At 34.2% G+C, this 13918-nt stretch overlaps 1 protein-coding gene across 1 annotated transcript in view; it reads right to left on the reverse strand.

The window, feature by feature from the left end:
* Window positions 1-13918, reverse strand: part of SPAG16 (sperm associated antigen 16) — a 992367-nt gene that overhangs the window by 497870 nt on the left and 480579 nt on the right. Inside the window, exon 11 of the mRNA XM_047084254.1 lies at window positions 7437-7580. Within this exon, the coding sequence (XP_046940210.1) occupies window positions 7437-7580 (144 nt within the window). The remainder of the gene's footprint in view (window positions 1-7436; window positions 7581-13918) is intronic.

Here is a 13918-nt window from a genome sequence, read left to right on the forward strand (position 1 = left end):
ACTAGACTATCAGAAATAAAATAAAATAAAATGACATGGCTGTTTTTTGTTTTTTGTTTTATTTTTGTCACACCCATACTTAAAAGCAAGTCTGACTTTAGCAGGTACTTCTGTAGAACCACATCTTACTATTTGCCTGAGGAGGGCCCTTGGGCAGAGTCTCCAACTTTTCACTGAGCTGTTGAGACTATTGGAAATGTATTTTCCAACACTTTTCTCTACAGTGATCACATATTACTTTTAAAATTAATAAAAAAATTAAATAAGTATTCTGTTACTGTCAAAGATTATCCCCTTCACACAAAGATGACTATATTAAGAAGAAAAGCATTATATAGACCTCTTCAAAGAATATAAAGTAAACCATTATCATTTAACATGTATATCTCAAAATTATCTTGGTAAAAATCTACTGAGGTTTCCAGATGATCAAAGTATCTATCTCTAAAACTCAGAAAGAAACAGGACATTACAATCTTATGGAAATTGTACATCAACCTCTTCATTATGCTTTCAAATTTGAACTCTTGGCTTCATGCTTACAGCAAATAAAAAGGTTATTCATGCTTCCGGTTTTTTTAATAACTAAATGATATACTTGTCAAGGAGCTTTCATACTATGGTTTTAGCCACTATATAAATACATGAATAGATAGCTTATATGGGGAAGAAAGACTATGAGGGATTTTTTAGAGGCCTATTTATTCACAATTCATAAATCAGCTTATTAGGGTAAAAGTTATGTTTAACAGGATGCTGTCAGGTTTATTTCTGCTTCAGGCAATTAGGTCAGGAAAAAATGCAGCACTTTGAAACTGTTTAAACCACTAATCCTAAATACTTTCATTTTACAGAGATATTTGGGAAGATACATGCTGTTTCATGTAATAAGCTGTGAATACAAAAGAAAATGCAACCCCAAGCATCAGAGAATTGGACATTGTATTTACACTCAAACTACCTTCTTGCCATTGAGCAGTTCTCTGGTATAGGAAAAAAGTAAATAGCATATAATAAGGTAGTGTTGTGTGTGTTTTATTGATCTAATAATATTAACCGGGAGATTTATATGCAACTCTGTGCTTCAGTTACCCAAAGCTTGTCTAAATGGACCAACAATAATAAAACATGCCTGTGGATATAGGAGGTTCAACACTATACACTTTACATTTCTCAAAAAAACAAACTAAAAAAAAGCTACTTTAAAAAGCATTTTTTGGGTTTTCTAGTGAAAAAAAATCCTCCTAAAACATAATCTAAAATGAAAAAAAAATTAGAAATATGCAGAATTCTCTCTCTTCTTTAAAAACAAAATGTGGTAAGTTTATTGGTGTAAGTTTAAAAAAAAACTTATGCTTTTTAAGATCTAAGAATAGATATATAACATACATTTCACATTAATTGTACTTATTTTTCAATTTATAAATGTTTTGATGTTTAACTTGGCAAGAACTTCAGATATCATCTTATCAACTGATAAAATATGGTTTAACAGCATTTTTCTAAGGGGTTTGGTGGGACCTAGACATCACAATACATTCTTCCTTTTTTATCCCATTGTGTTTAAGGCTACCAAGTTTACAAATTTTTTTTTTTTTATTTTTTTATTTATTTATTTTTTTTTAATTTTTTTTTTTCAACGTTTATTTATTTTTGGGACAGAGAGAGACAGAGCATGAACGGGGGAGGGGCAGAGAGAGAGGGAGACACAGAATCGGAAACAGGCTCCAGGCTCTGAGCCATCAGCCCAGAGCCCGACGCGGGGCTCGAACTCACGGACCGCGAGATCGTGACCTGGCTGAAGTCGGACGCTTAACCGACTGCGCCACCCAGGCGCCCCAAGGCTACCAAGTTTATAAAAGGTTTTGGGGCACCTGGGTGGCTCAGTCGGTTGAGCCTCTGACTTTGGCTCAGGTCATGATCTCACAGTTTGTGGGTTCGAGCCTCACATCAGGCTCTGTGCTGACCGCTTGCTCAGAGCCTGGAGCCTGCTTCAGATTCTGTCTCCTTCTCTCTCTGCCCCTCCCCCGCTCATGCTTTGTCTCACTCTGTTTCTCAAAAATAAATAAATGTAAAAAAAATTTTTTTAATGTTTTGAGTTATCTTTAAGTTCTCAAAATACCTATCAGTGGATGAAAATAATAATGGGTAACATTTATTGAACATATGTATATCAGGCAATAGTATTTTTGTTTTTAATATAGCGTTAACCTTCACCATCAACCTACAAAGTAGGTATTATTATGCCCACTTGACAGATGAGAAAACTGACAGGACTAGCAAAGATGAAGCTAGGATTCTAACATGGACAACCTGAAACTGATTCCATGTGTTAGAGGTTTAGAGTAGGACATCTATCTTGCACTGGAGTATGCTTACAGTTTCTACTTTGTGGCATTGTATATTTCCCTCTTTCAACAGTGCAAAGGCAACACCAATGCACATTCTCGGCATTGCTCCACTCATTCACCATTTTCTGTGACTGATGAATTTCTTTCTAAACTGGTTCATTTGTCTATCCTGTAAATGCATAGGGTACTTTACCTTGCCAATGTATGATTGCCATTTAGTGGTAGATATGTAATAAAAGCCAGTTCTACAGTGATTAGTTACCCACACAATTCCTAAAAATTGTCTTGATACACAAATCCTACTAAGGAACTTAGAAACTTAGATGCAAAAAAAAATCAATTCTACTATAAACAACTTATGGTAATGATCAGTTGTGTGTATAGTATTATTTTGAAACAAAATAGCCTTTGGGAGATTGGTCCTTTATGACAAGAGTTTTTAAATGCCATCAGTTGTATAGTCTGTATAATATTGGTCCAATGCCTATAATTAAAAGTTCTCCAGGGGTGCCTAGGTGGCTCACTTGGTTAAGTGTCTGACTCTTAATTTTGGCAGGTCATGATCTCATGGTTAGTGAGATCGAGGCCCATGTTGGGCTTTGTTTGTGCTGACAGAGCAGAATGAATAAATAAACATTAAAATAAAAAGCTTTCCACATACATTATTTTTGTGAGTTACAAATATTCTAGAAAATGTTAGTGTTCAAACAGTTTTAATAAAAAATAATCATTATCATTAAAGAAAAGAAAAATACGTGGTTAACATTTATTGAGAATAAACACCAACTGAAAAAGTAACTCAGTTTGCACAGATATGAGAAAGCCTGGACAGGCCTTGCTCCTATGGTGATTTTAGGTATTTCAGGTATTTTTGCCTTTTGATTTTATGTTCCCCACTTTGCCCTAACACCTGTAAGCACTCATTCCTCTTTCGATCCATCTAACTCCATGGCATCCAGATTCTACATTTACTCACCATATCGTCTTAGTTTCCCATCTGTTCAGTTGTTCAAAATTCATTCTCGTCAATTTCAAGCATGGGACTTAACAATATTTCAAACAAGTATAGTTGGTAGATTTTTATGTAACCATTTTAAAGTATTCTTTAATATTTATCTACTATGATAATTTAGACTATAATGTCCTCATAGTTGTATCACTTACTTTTTCCATACTTTTCAAGTACAATTGTATACTGCTTTTGAAAAAACATTTGACTGAATTCCATTTTCTACTTTCTTTTTAAAAGTTTTGCATCTATGATTGTAGAATGGGCCTATAGTTATGGTGGGGGTAACTACATTTGTTCGGTTTAGAATCAGGCTTTTGCTATATTTTTAAAACCAGGAATAAAATTTCCTAATTTTCCTTGTTTTAAAAAAATTCATTGAACCTAAAAATTAAATGATTTTTTAAAAAATATAGTTTTTAAAACTCAGCCTTTAATGAAACTGCTCAAGATGGTAATGCAAAGTAGAATTTCCAAACTGTTTTTTTCTACTGTTATTAATCTCTTCTGGGTTTCTATTTAATCTTGATTCAGTGTTGGTAATATTTATTTTTGTAGCAATCTATTATTTTATAAAAATTTCCAAACATGTATATATTTTTTTGTCTTTGTGGCTTTAACTCCTTCTGAATCACTAAAGCTTATATTTGTTTCCCCACTTTTATTTTTCCAGCAGTTTTGTGAGGTATCTACTTCTATTATAATAGTTTCTTATTTTATTTTTTCTCAAAAAGCCTTTTAGATTAAAACATATTTACTCTTTTTATTCTAATTTAATTTATATTTTTCATTTAGTCATTCTGTTCTTTTCTACATTTTGTTGACCAGTTGTACTTTTTAATTTGAATACATAATTCACTTTTTTTTCAGTGTGTGTGTGTGTGTGTGTGTGTGTGTGTGTGTGTGTGTGTATGTGTATATTAAACCATTTAATAAAGCATTTAAAGCTATGAATGTTACTCTGAATACAGCTTTGGTTACATCTCAGACATTTGATAAGTATTGTGGTAAAGATAGTTTACCAACTAGGTAATGACAGTTTAGAGTTCCTCTGTGACCCAATATTCATTTATTTACTTTTTAATAATGCAGGTTTCATTTTGTTTATTTTTATTATTGAGTTTTACTTAAAAATTATAGATTTCATAATTTCTATTCTGAAGAACTCATTTATACTAAATTTTTGGCGTAAGATTTATACTTTAAAAAACTCTAATAAATTATTTCAAAAATCTATGTTTTCTCTTTACAGTTAAAAAACACTATTTTATTAATTCCTCTAATTCAATTGTTAATTTTGTTTACTTGACAGATTAAAAACTGACAGAGATACTCTGAAGTCTTTGACTTTGATGACTATGGTTTTGTCAATGTCTTCTTGTATTTATGAGATATTTTGTTTTATGCATTTCCACATCATATTATCTGAATCCTCAAGTGAGAAGTTATCTTCACTATTTTTCACCTGTCAATCCTTCTTTGCCTGATATTAATATTACTTTGCCTGTTGTATTTGTTGTTTATGCACTGAAGTGGTCTGCTATGGCAAAGGAAATAGGACAACAAAGATTCATTTGGGTAAGTCAGGATATACCACTGTCATATTAAGATTGACCCCCAAAAGAAATTTGGGTTATGTTAATGTGGAAGAACAGACAGTGTATTTAATTTCATAGTAATCAGGAACACATCCAGCTGGAAGTTACAGAAAGTACTCAACTAGGAACAACCGCAATTAAAAATAAAATAAAGAAAATATACAAGTTCTTTTTCTATGTGAAGAGCACGGGAATTAGACAGATGTCAGTATGTAGTTTATCCACTTTGAACCTCTTCCAAGGAAACAGAATAAGCTGATCACAAAGATGGGCTCTGAGAAGGATTGTAATTGCATTCATTAATGAAAGATAGAACTACCTATTAAAGTATCATATTTGAATCAAATTTATTTTAATTTTTGAATTGCAGATTAGTACATAGAGAAATAGAAAAAAATATTATCTTCAACAATAAACTATTTTTTTACTGGCCAGTTACCTAAGCCAAAATAAAAATAAAATGTCACAAATTTAAATTTCAGAAAGTATAAATTTCAACAAATTTTAAAACATAAACATTGTATATATGTATATGTATATACATATATACATATGATCTTCAATGTTGATTTGCATACATTAAGCATTATAAAGTTTTGAGGTTTTAAATATAAACTCTTTATGAATTGAACTCTACCCTAAATATAAAAGAGGTTTTTTTTTCTTGTTGTTTCTGGTAAACATTTATTATTTTTCATTAATTCTACAAAAAGAACACTTGCTATTCAGTGTCTCTCACTTAAAAACATTTAAGGTGAAATGTATTTTTTCCTCATTATTTTTACCCTATGCACTAGAAAAAAGCAAACAATGTAGCTACATTTTACTACAATTCTGCCAAAGAAAGTACTGAATGTAAATTCATATTATGAGTGAATAATGATGTATTTCACCTCATTTTAATTTCAGTAATTGAGTGGGAAAACAGGAACATCTATCTATTAAGAGGACCTTGTGCTGGTCAAGCACTAATGAGAAAATGTCTGAGTCACTGGTTGTCATGGTAACAGGGCATTATGGAAATCTGATTAGCATGCCCAGCATGCTACATAAGTGATAGACTATACCTCTAATTGTATTGTCTCTGCTTGCAAGATGGGCTTTATATTCCTAAAAGGTGAGGGGTGGCATGGATCTGTTTATCTGTATATCAAATATGAACGGCACTACATATTTCAAAATTAAGTTCAAATACTTAGTATTAAACATAAATTACACTTTGAGAAGATTCTCAAAAAATAAAATAAATCAGCTCACGTTTCTCATTAACCCACAAATTTCTCAACAATTTCGTTTATTTTTATTTCAATCGAATTTTATTAGCTTTCATATGAAGGATAAGACAAAGATAATTAAAAAAAGAGAGAATTTTGTGAAAACATGAAAATAAATGAACAGAGGTCCTCCTAAGAACAAAATTTCCCAATGGAATGGTGTAGAAATTGTACCAAGAACTGAGTCTCCAAGAGTACCTAGACCAGAGATTGTTAGGGTCAGATGGAACAGCGATTACAAATGTTAAGTGTAATGATGAACAAGAGAACATGGTCAGGCCTGGGACTAGGAGTTTCTCCAGGAACAAGTATGGGCAGAGCTTTCTACCACTAGAAATACCGCATCTAAGTGTTTAACAAAATCTTTATCTCTGTTCCCTTGGCCTCTGGGCCAAAATTCAGTGAATTCAGAAATTATAGGGCTCGATGCTTTCTTCTCTTTAATATGTTGAGTGTCATTAAATTTTCAAAGAAATTGATCATTGCCTTCTGATTCTTTTTGGTAGATAACTTAATTCTAAGAGGAAAACCTAAAGATTACCAGAAGCAAAGTAAACACTGGTGTGCATTCTTGACTAGAAATCCATGTGTCTTGTCAGAGCTTGTGTGTACGAGAAGCATTAATAATGCTTGTCCTGGGAAACTTACCACTTTTGTTAAGTGCATCAGCATGTGGACTAAGTTTTACATGATCCAAATATCAAAAACAATCAATCTAAAGTCAATATAATGAAAGCCCAAGAGTATTTCTCTATATGTCTCAAAATTCAGTGGAAGGTATCGGGTTGCAGAGAGAAAAGTACAAAGGCAGCAGACTATAAACTTTCATTTATACGAGATGACTAAGTCCTAGATATCTACCCTACAGCAGAGGCTATAGTTAACAATATCGTGCCATATACTTAAAAAGAGGGTATACATTACATGAATTATTTTATAATAAATACTAATAATAGTGCAGATAGGAGGAAACTTTTGGAGATGATAGATATGTTTATGGCATAGATTGTGGTGGTGATTTCAAGGATGTATATTTATCTTCAAACTTACCAAGCTACTTACATTAACTTTGTACATTTTTTTATGTCATTCATACTTAAATAAAGTAGTTAAAAGAAAAAAAAAACAGGAGAGTGATAGAAGCAGAGTAAACAAGTGCATTCCTGGAGAGAGTAGACAGGTTCAGGGAATTGTGTGCACTGACCTGGGATGGAAGCAACAGTCAGAAAGCCAGTCAGTGTGGCCAAATCCTGTGACAAGCACGTTGCCTTTGGGTAGTCCCACCACCTTCCAGAGGCGGTCCTCTCCACAGGAGATTAGGATGTCTTTGCAGGGGTGCATGATGATGCTGCACAGGGAGAGATAAGAGAAGAGAGTTATGAGGCGATAACAGCAAACTGTTCCACATTTTGAATAAACAGAACAACAGTAGATAAACAACAACAAACAATCGCATTTCAGCAAAGCAGGACCACAGGACTGCTCACAGAGTACTATTTCAGAAGTCAAAAGAGCCAGGTTCTACCTCTTGGTGATGGCTCTCATGATCACCATCAACCTAACAAACTTCACTGGATCTCAGATTCCTCGTTTGTAAAATAAGATGATTGGTTTAGGTGATGTTCCTGTCTTAATCCTGACTTGAACATAATAATTCTGATTTTTCTTTTATGGAGGAAAAGTTATGCCAATGATAATTTGGCGTTAGGATATTTGAACCAGTAGGCATGCTTATTATAGAAAAACAAGAATCTTTTCAGACTACAGTGTATCTTAAATCAGACATTATCCAGGAAGAGATCATGAATCATAACCACATTATCACAGCTCTATAACACATACTATAAATGAAACATTAACTCCATGGCCCACTATCTACACAAAGCAAAGAAGCTCAAATTCTGTGTTAATATGCCACTTAAATTGGCTTCAGTCAATGCACAGTACACAAATTACGGTAATGAATTCAGGATGCATAAGGCAATTCCCACTCTATAAAGGCATAGAGGGAAATGAGAAAGAAGTATGTAAAATTAATGATTAACACATTAAGCAGTATTATTTGAACTGGGCTATGATCATTGTGGCTATTTAAATATTGGAGTTAAACCATTCTAAAATCAAGAGTCTACAAGGTTAATGCCTGATATTTTATCTATGGCAATGTTTTAATCTTATTTATATAGAGTTTCATCTATGCTTTACAATGTAATAGGAACAAATGTGCCCAATGTTAAGCACCTATTAAAATTTTAGCCAATATATTACCAACAAATTGTTCAATTTCAACATAGCCATCTCCAATCAAAGACATAATTCATTTACTTGCCTATATAGTGAAATAAAACAAAAAACGACTTTAAAAAATAAAAATTACATATTCACTTCTCCCACAGTCCATTCTATGAATGGTCATGTTTCTTTCTTCTGCAATGTAGACTAGGAAATTGCTTTCCCAATGACATCATGGTCTCAGTCCACACCTACATCATTAACTCCAGGGCTTACATGAGAGCAAAACATTCCTCATCATAGATCCCTTCCAGTAATATGATTAAAATCCCAGAATTTGAGGCTGGAAAATTATGTTCTCACATTAGATCTATATAGTTTTGGAAATCTGCTGGGGTCAGTCAGTGTTGGAAATAATCAACTTACAGGCATGTAACCACTATGACCAGGACCCTCTTTCTAGTGAGACCCTATTTTTCCCCAGCATTCTGTTGCTCAAAATAAACACAAAAGGGAAATTAGCCATTTTGCAATTCATCACAATGTTAGTTTGTGACTTTCAGAAGACCAACTCAGGAAAGGAATTTATTACAGCTCAAATGGGGTAGAGGATACATTTATAGAACTTAATTAGAAGAAAAATATGATGAGAGGTAAAAAAAGGCCAGATTGAAATAAATTCTATATTCAAACACACAGAAGAAGGAAAACCAAATCCTTGAAGCTACTGAGTATGATATATGTTGGCTCACAGTTTTCCTGGCAGACACATGCACACTTGACTAGATGATAAATTACCCTCTTTAAGTAAGATAACTAAAATCATTGATGTCTTTACGGACTTTGAAAGATAAGTTTCCAAAATGACTTTTGTGAGGGGAGCTATTTGTAGAAGTTAAGGAAAAAAATATAAACAAACTCACTGGTAGTTAATCAGTCTTGAAAGTGTTTTTTTCCAGGCTCTTCCTGATCTCTTCTAATTTGGGGCCTCCTCCAAACCATCTATAACATCCACTTCTACTTCACATGGTCTTATCCTAGTTATCACACTCTCAGGCTTCTTTGTTCATGTAATTCTTTTCTAACATGGACTCTTTTTTTTTTTTTAATATCTCTATCTATAAAGGAGTTTTCTTGTAATCATTCTGGACAAATTTCAGTCAAGAAACTAATATTTTATTATTTAAAGAATATATTTTAATTCATTCATGAAAGAGTCTTTAAGTGAAGAGAACTATATCCAGCATATATAGAAGAGAATGCTTTCATCACAACCAATCAATCAATACTTGTTATTGAATTAGTCACTGAATAAGTATACCAGCAAATACTGGGTCATAGTGATAAAGACCCCCTATGAAAATTAGCAAATACCAATTCAGATCACTCCATATGGGAGAAGATCAAGATTGGGAACACAAGTTAAGGGCCATGGACCAGAAATATTTCCCAAGGTACCTAAGTTCAGTGTTATTGTCAACTCTGCAGTGAGGCACTGGTATCTGAAATCTTCCTCCTCTTCCTCTTTATTGTCAATTAAAAGCAAGGATATCTAGCATTGTTTGAAAATTGAACATACACCAGAAATGGTATGTTTTTGTATCCTTACAAGTTCAATGAAAGCTCAGGAGGGCAGTGGTTTAGGTCTGTCCATTTGCTGTATACTTGCTGTATACTCAAACCCAACAATCGCTGGTACAAAGTAGCTACTCAATAAATGCTTGTCAAGTATCTGAGTTATTAACAATTAGTTTTGTTATTTTGTGACAAAGTAAACAGAGATTGGGATATTATATAAATTGCTTAAGTTCACATGTGGTAATGGATGGAGGCTGACTTTGAACTCAGGACAGTCTCACTTTGGAGCTCATGATTTTAGCCACTTCTACTTAGTATCAGTCTTTCATAGTTTATTATTTATATGTGTATATTATAAACATCGATAAATTCTCATTATAGAGATTGGAGATATTATTATTTCACATAAATGCTTAAGTTATTTAGTCCCTATTAATAGAATTAAAGAACATATCTAGGAATTATCAATGTATATATCAGAGCTGGGTACCACTTAACCTCTCAGTGTCTTTTTTTCGTTATGTTTCTTTAGTTTTGAGAGAGAGAGAAAGCTAGAAAGCAAGTGGGGGAGGGGCAGAGAGAAAGGGAGACACAGAATCTGAAGCAGACTCCAGGCTCTGAGCTGTCAGCACTGAGCTCGATGCAGGGCTTAAACCCATGAGCTGTGAGATCATTTCCTGAGCCAACGTTCGATGCTTACTGACTGAGCCACCCAGGTGCCCCTTGACCTCTGAGTGTCTTAAAGGCTGTAGTGGACCCCACCCTTTACAACTAAAGTGCTCTGCTGCTGTAGGGAAAACCAGGTGAGTAGCATTCTCCAACTTCCTGTCTGCATAAAGCTTCTGTGCTGATTAATTGTATGTTGCACTTAATAAGATCTTTCTGAAAGATCTTATTCTCTGGTGTTAATTTTATGAGCCTTGTATGTACTTCAAGATTTCAGAGGGCACTGAATTTTTATCCACCTATTTCCATAAGCACTCTGTAAAGGAAAACGTAGAAGGATATTTAGTAAGTGTTGATTCCATAGACTTTTATTTCACTGAGAATTTCCCCAGTATATTCAGGCCTCAACTTTTATCATTTTGCTTATCTCTGAATCAGTCTTTTCAGGACGTTGAAGAATAGGAGAAATAATGAACACTTTATAGGAGTAGGTTCCTGATTACAAAATTACAAACATTAACTCACTTAATGGTCATAATATCCCTGTGAGTTAGGTCTACTATTATACCCATCTTGCAGATTGTAGAACTGGGGCACATACAGGTTAAGTGATCTGCTTAAGGTCATGAAGCCAGCAAGTGACAGAGTGAGGACATGCATATGAACAGAATGTCTCCAGAGTCCAAGTCTCTCAGTAGAGTGAGCTCAGAACCTCAGCTGCCTTTTCCTTTTTTGATGACAACAGAAGCAGAAACCATGGCATAGTGTAGACTAGTATTTAAGAGTGTGGGCTCCAGAGTAAGATGTGAGTTTGAACTCTTACTCCAGTGTTTACTTGCTAGGCATCTTTAGATAAATCACTTCACTAGCCTTTTCCTCAGCTTCCTCATCTGAAAAATGGGAAGAATATGATACAGACCTCAGAGGTTTTTTTTGAGAATTAAATAAGGAAATACATGTACAGGACTTAGAGTAGTGGTAAAAAAGTAATGAAACCTCAGTGAATGCTACCACAGCACAGAGTCACTGAGGCCAGCATGCCTAGCTTGAATATTGGCCTACAACTTAATAGCTAATTACTTTGTATAACCTCTCAGCCTCAGTTTCCATATTTGTGAAAAGGAAAAATAAAACTCATTCATAGAGGTGTTGTGAGGTAAAAGAAGCTGGTATATGTAAAGTGGTTGAAACAATATCTGAACATAGTTGGCTGTCCATAAATGTTAGCTATTATATTATTCAACACTACTGAATTTCATCGTAACCTGGCCCTCCATGTAGTTAACTTCTATAAACGATACATGCTTCTTTTAAAGAACATGGGTAGTAAATTTAATACTTCAAATTGTAGATATTTAGAGATAAATGATGTTTCTATGTGGTTTGGCAGACACCGGTCACTGCTAGGCTTTATTTGATGTCGAATCATCTGGTAAAAAGGCAGGTCCCAAACATAATACTTTCACAGATAAACCTAAAGAAGTTCTGTGGTTGTTTATTTTATGATATGATTTTAAGAAATGCATTGAGGGAAACAGTGGACAGTATATATACACTGCCTCCTATTCCTGTCGTCATGTATACAACTGGGACAAAGTAGCTGTGGACCATCGAGCAAAACCTCTGCTAGGTCATAGACCTGCTGAGATGAGAACAGCACAGTTCCTCTCCCCAAGTTCGGTCCACAAATAGAGGTGTCCCTCTTGTAACCATAAAATGACTTTGCTTCTCAAAGATGTCTTCCTGAAGTTCTAATTAATAAGAATAATGAGCTCTTACTGAATATCTTCCTGGCACCTGCCCTAAGTGCCACAAAGTCATTTTACTTTAAACTTTGAATATAAGCTTTCTGCTTCCCTTTAACTTACTATTAATTATAATTACAAGATTCAAAGACAAAGGCCTTGTCATCTCATTCCCAAGTTAATAAGCTTGCGACTAGGGTGGAAATAGTACAGGAAAACATCTTAGGGATTTAAAAAAAGAAAATGTGGATGAATGCTAGTTCTGCTTCTTTATCAAGTCATGTCCTGATGAAGCATCCATAAAATGTTTTGTTAAACAATACCCCAGGCAAGTTACATAAACTATTATGTTCTATGAGAGATTTTTATTTTACAAAAGGACATATTCCTTATAATAGACCACATGATATATACTTCAAAAGCTCTCCTCTCTAATTGAAATTGTTCTTTCCAGTAGTGGCATTACACAAGCATATTTTGGAAGGAATATGTGTAGGTGTATGGCGAACACTATTAATTATCAGTAGAGTCAGTGACATAAGCACTGCTGTTAGGCTTTTCAAAGAGAAGAATACTAATCCAAAAAAAAAGATTGTCACAAGAAAGACTAATTAGATACCCCTGTCTTCACTTTGGGTTATTCAGCATTGTAAATGTTTCCTTCACTTCAGTTCACAGGCTCTAATTATTTCCAACACAGAAGATGCACAGTAGTTTGAAAATGAATCAATATCAAAATGTGTGCCCCATAAACTTTAGGTGACCACTTAGCTACTTATCCTTAGTGACAGCACACCCTCACACATATGTTTTTATCCAGCTTACCCAGACAAGTATATATAAAAGACTTGTCTCGTTGCTTAGCTAATAATTGCATCTTATAATTGGATATGCATCGAGATTTACAAAGCACTCTAACATGCGACTTTTTTCATTATTTCGACAAATATGTATCATGAGCCTATGATGCAGTATGCAAAACAGACAGGGGCATCACCCTCATCATTTCACTCGTTTACATATGAATGGAGGGAAACAAATAGCAGCAATACAATAACTGAACAAAATGATTCAAGTATAAGAAAAACACAAAGTGATGTGGCAATGATTGAGGGGGTGTGTTATTTTTGATGAAGTGGTTAGGGGAGTCCTCCTTGAAGATACGACATGCTAGCTAACATCAGAATGGCAAGAAGGAAGAAGCATCTTTAGGATGATATAGGGGCAGGTGATTACAGGTACAGGTGACTGCGCATGTAAAAGCACAATGGCTGAAAGAAATTGGTGTATTCAAGGGAAAGAAGACCAGGGGGACTGCTGGAGCAGGCAAGGAGGGCTGTGTTGAGGATGGATGAGGAACCGTAGAAAGACAAAGACCAGATCATGTAGGGCATCATAGGTTGAGAAAAGAAGACCGAAATTTATCACAAGATCATTTAAGTAGGAGAATGGTATATAATTGGTA

This window comes from Lynx rufus, unplaced genomic scaffold (genome assembly GCF_022079265.1).
Source record: "Lynx rufus isolate CCGP_SWC_20201006 ecotype Redwood Valley unplaced genomic scaffold, mLynRuf1.p SCAF_2, whole genome shotgun sequence".
Lineage (NCBI taxonomy): Eukaryota > Metazoa > Chordata > Mammalia > Carnivora > Felidae > Lynx > Lynx rufus.